The sequence below is a fragment of the Endocarpon pusillum genome (genome assembly GCF_000464535.1).
Source record: "Endocarpon pusillum Z07020 unplaced genomic scaffold scaffold5444, whole genome shotgun sequence".
Taxonomy (NCBI): domain Eukaryota; kingdom Fungi; phylum Ascomycota; class Eurotiomycetes; order Verrucariales; family Verrucariaceae; genus Endocarpon; species Endocarpon pusillum.
The window spans coordinates 1-3,533 of record NW_006916514.1 but is presented as its reverse complement, the minus strand read 5'-3'; the positions used below and the strand labels follow the sequence as shown (position 1 = coordinate 3,533).

At 49.3% G+C, this 3,533-nt stretch overlaps 1 protein-coding gene across 1 annotated transcript; it reads left to right on the top strand.

Annotated features, from left to right (window-relative positions):
* Window positions 1-321: 321 nt before the first annotated feature.
* EPUS_07561 (uncharacterized protein) lies at window positions 322-2,221 on the top strand (the record flags this gene model as incomplete). Its single annotated transcript, XM_007806397.1, has 6 exons — window positions 322-570; window positions 626-790; window positions 842-907; window positions 954-1,892; window positions 1,943-2,061; window positions 2,113-2,221. 6 exons carry the CDS (start codon window positions 322-324, stop codon window positions 2,219-2,221), a joined length of 1,647 nt encoding a protein of 548 aa, XP_007804588.1.
* Between the last annotated feature and the right edge of the window lie 1,312 nt (window positions 2,222-3,533).

The following is a 3,533-nucleotide window of genomic DNA, read 5'->3' as shown; positions in this document are numbered from 1 at the left end:
ATCTCTGGTCCACGTTCGCATGCGTGTCGATTCCATTACGAATCTCAATGCAAGCTTATCTCAATGCAGCTTTTGCAGTAAAGAGGGTTCGCAATCTTCCAACTTTCGCTTCCACTAATTTTATTGCACTCTGCATATAAGTGGCCTGCAACACAGAGCAGCTATATTAATTTTCTCACCCAGTTGCTCGACAAATCACGTTGAAAACCTTTTACGAAGAGATTGTCGCCACGTCCTGGGGACAGATATTAACGCCGCGCCATTGGCAAGGTCTTGGGAACCGTAGCAAGTGCTATACTAGCCGTCTCTATATATGGTAACATGGACAACCCTGGAAAGTTATATTCTCCCCCAGTGTCCAAGATCGATTTCGAAGAGCATGATAGTTCTGCAAGGCACGTGGTGGACGATGATAGCAGCTCCAGTCACACTTCCATTAAAGGGAATACGGCTTTTCTCACAGAAGGTCTCGACGACTTCTATGTCCCAATTGACAAATACGAAGGGCGCCATAGATATGACCCCAAGTTTCGCTGGGACGAACACGAAGAGAAAAACTTGGTTCGCAAGGTGAGGGGAATGCTGGAAGCTAAACTCATCGAACCGTGCTGATTTTGCTCCTCAGATTGACCTCCGCATTTGCACCTGGGTTTGCCTGACGTTCTTCGCGCTACAGCTTGATCGTGCAAATATCGTGCAGGCTCTTTCTGACAACATGCTCAAAGACTTAAATCTCAACACCAACGATTACAACACTGGTCAGACAATTTTCTATGTTAGCTTCTTGAGCGTGTGTATTTAGCTTCCCAAACGCAGTCCTCGCCATTGACACGTCGATTAGGCGGAATTGCCATCCCAGCTGATATCAAAGAAGCTGGGACCAGATCGGTGGATTCCAATGCAGATGGTGCGTGGTTTCCGTGCGGTATGAGACATGCTGATAGGGATTCTAGATCATGTGGTCCTCAGTCGCTAGCTTTCAGGCATTTCTGAACAGTCGTAGATCGTTCTTTGCGACCCGATCGCTGCTAGGACTTATCGAAGGTGGTTTCATTCCGGACACTATCCTGTACTTGTCCTACTGGTATACCGGTAAGGAGCTACCACGGCGACTGAGCTACTTCTGGACATCATCTCAGTTTACAAACATCGTCGGAGCATTCTTAGCGTTCGGGATTCTCCGATTGCGGGGCGTCAATGGCATGGGCGGATGGCGGTGGCTGTTCGCAATCGAGGGCACCCTCACAGGATTGATTGGCATTGCAACCTATTTTTATATGCCACCGTCTCCAACGCAGACGGCATCACGTTTCCGAGGTAAGGATGGTTGGTTCAACGAGAGAGAAGAAAAGATCATGGTAAATCGCGTTCTCCGTGATGATCCTTCCAAAGGCGACATGCATAACAGACAGGCTGTCACACCAAAGCTGCTATGGCAGTCATTTCTTGACTGGGAGATGTGGCCCATCTATCTACTAGGCCTTTCATTTCTGATCCCCAATCATCCGATCACAAGCTACCTCACGCTACAGTTGAGGGCGATCGGATTCGGCACGCTTCAAACCAATCTCCTCAGCATCCCTGCCTATGTGCTCTTCATCGCCGGTCTCCTTTTCTGGACTTGGGTTTCTGAGGAGACGAACGAGCGTTTCCTAACCGGTCTCGTAAGCCAGATCTGGATGCTACCCCTGTTGGTAGCGCTCGAAACGATCCCTAGCAGTGCAAGCCCCTGGACTAAATATACGCTTTCGATGTTGCTGGTCGGAACACCATATGTGCATGCCATCAATGTCGCCATAACCTCCCGGAATGCCGGCTCGGTAAGAACGAGAACTGTTGCATCTGCACTGTACAACATGTTCGTGCAAGCAAGTAGTCTAATATCGCAGAATGTGAGCACAGGGAGGCATCCCACATATGTACTTGCTGACGCCACTAACAGATCTACCGCGAAGAGGATAAGCCGATGTACAGAACTGGCAACAAGATCCTCCTCGCTATTTGTGCCTACAACTTCTTTCTCTTCATTGGGGCCAAGCTCTTCTACGTCTGGCGCAATAGGTATGCCTTGACTACGCCTTGATATATTAGTGGTGCTGATATACTCTCTAGAGTCCGTGAATCAAGATGGAAGGAGATGAGTCACGCGGAGAGAAGTACATACCTTGCGACTACAAATGATAAAGGCAACAAAAGACTCGATTTTCGATTTGCACATTGACATGTCTAGATGTCGACTCTGGCGGGCTGGATGGGAAGGGGATTTTCACGGAGCTTCGAGTTAGACAGCTAGAATTATGATCCCCAACGCAGGTTAGACATGGCCGGTTTTAGAGCGCAATGAAATTATTCATATTGTGAATTAATGGAATGTGAACCTAGGCTATTCGTTAGAAAAGGGAGACGCATTGTGGCACAGTACACCATCCGCAGGCATAGAGAAGAAACATGTTTCACACTTCCCAGCTTGTGGAATGGTTCCTTGCGCAGCTTACACGTACACTTCTGTAGGCGACTCTTGTGATTGAAATTGCTCGCGCCTATCCGGAACTGAAAGTCATGGTCGGAGTCTCGCGTCGATTTCGACGCCTCGTACAGATATGCGATGGATAAAGTTGCCGAGAATGCCATTGGTAATCCATTCGTTGTCAGATCCCGAACTGTATGTCCACAAGATCACACGGGCTTGTTCGTCCGCTACGCTGCTCGTAATGGAGGCATCTTCGTTGATTGTGGTATCCTGGACACCGACCTTTCGTTGTGGTTCCTCGAATAGCCGATACCTGGGCTAGCAGAACCATCGCAAATCATCCAGAACCGAAAGAGCTTTACGATGTCGATAAGGCAATCGGACTTGAAGAATACTGGGGTGGTCACCTGGCCTGTTTCTACCGCTCTCGAACTCAAGCACTTGGCTACGACGTCTGTGTCGAGATCACAGCCGCAGAAGGTGAAATAATGATCAATGTGCTGCCTCAGCGGAATCATGTCGTTGTGGCGGCCAATACAAGGGGGGCATGACCGTCGAGGTCCTGGTTGAGTACTGGGAGCGCTTCGAAGATACCTTTGCGATGGAAGCTAATGAATCCGGCTCCTCAGTGCTTGAGGATACCGATGTGCCTCCTCCTCCGGGGACAGGGCTGGATGATTAGGAGGATTGGTCGGGCTTTAAAGCAGTAGGTCAGGCTGGCTTGCCGGATCCCACTACGTCGGTGCGGTTCCTGCTCTCCAGATCCTTTTCTTTTTGGTCTCGGCGGGGTGAACAGAGCTGCACAGTGATGACGGGAGAATCTTACTGACCTGCATTCAAGAATGGATATAGAGACCTTGTATTTGGGACTTGTCAGATGGCAAACCCGGCGACAGGCGGGCGGCAGTGGAGAGACTTCGTCAAGTAGATGTATTCCAATTGAATATACTAAGCAGATGATAGATGATACGCATGCATTTTCTCCTTGGCCAGCTTATATTTACGCGCCAAGAGAGTATCTTGGCGTTGGGCGTATCCCCCTCGCTGTTACTCGGGTGGATGC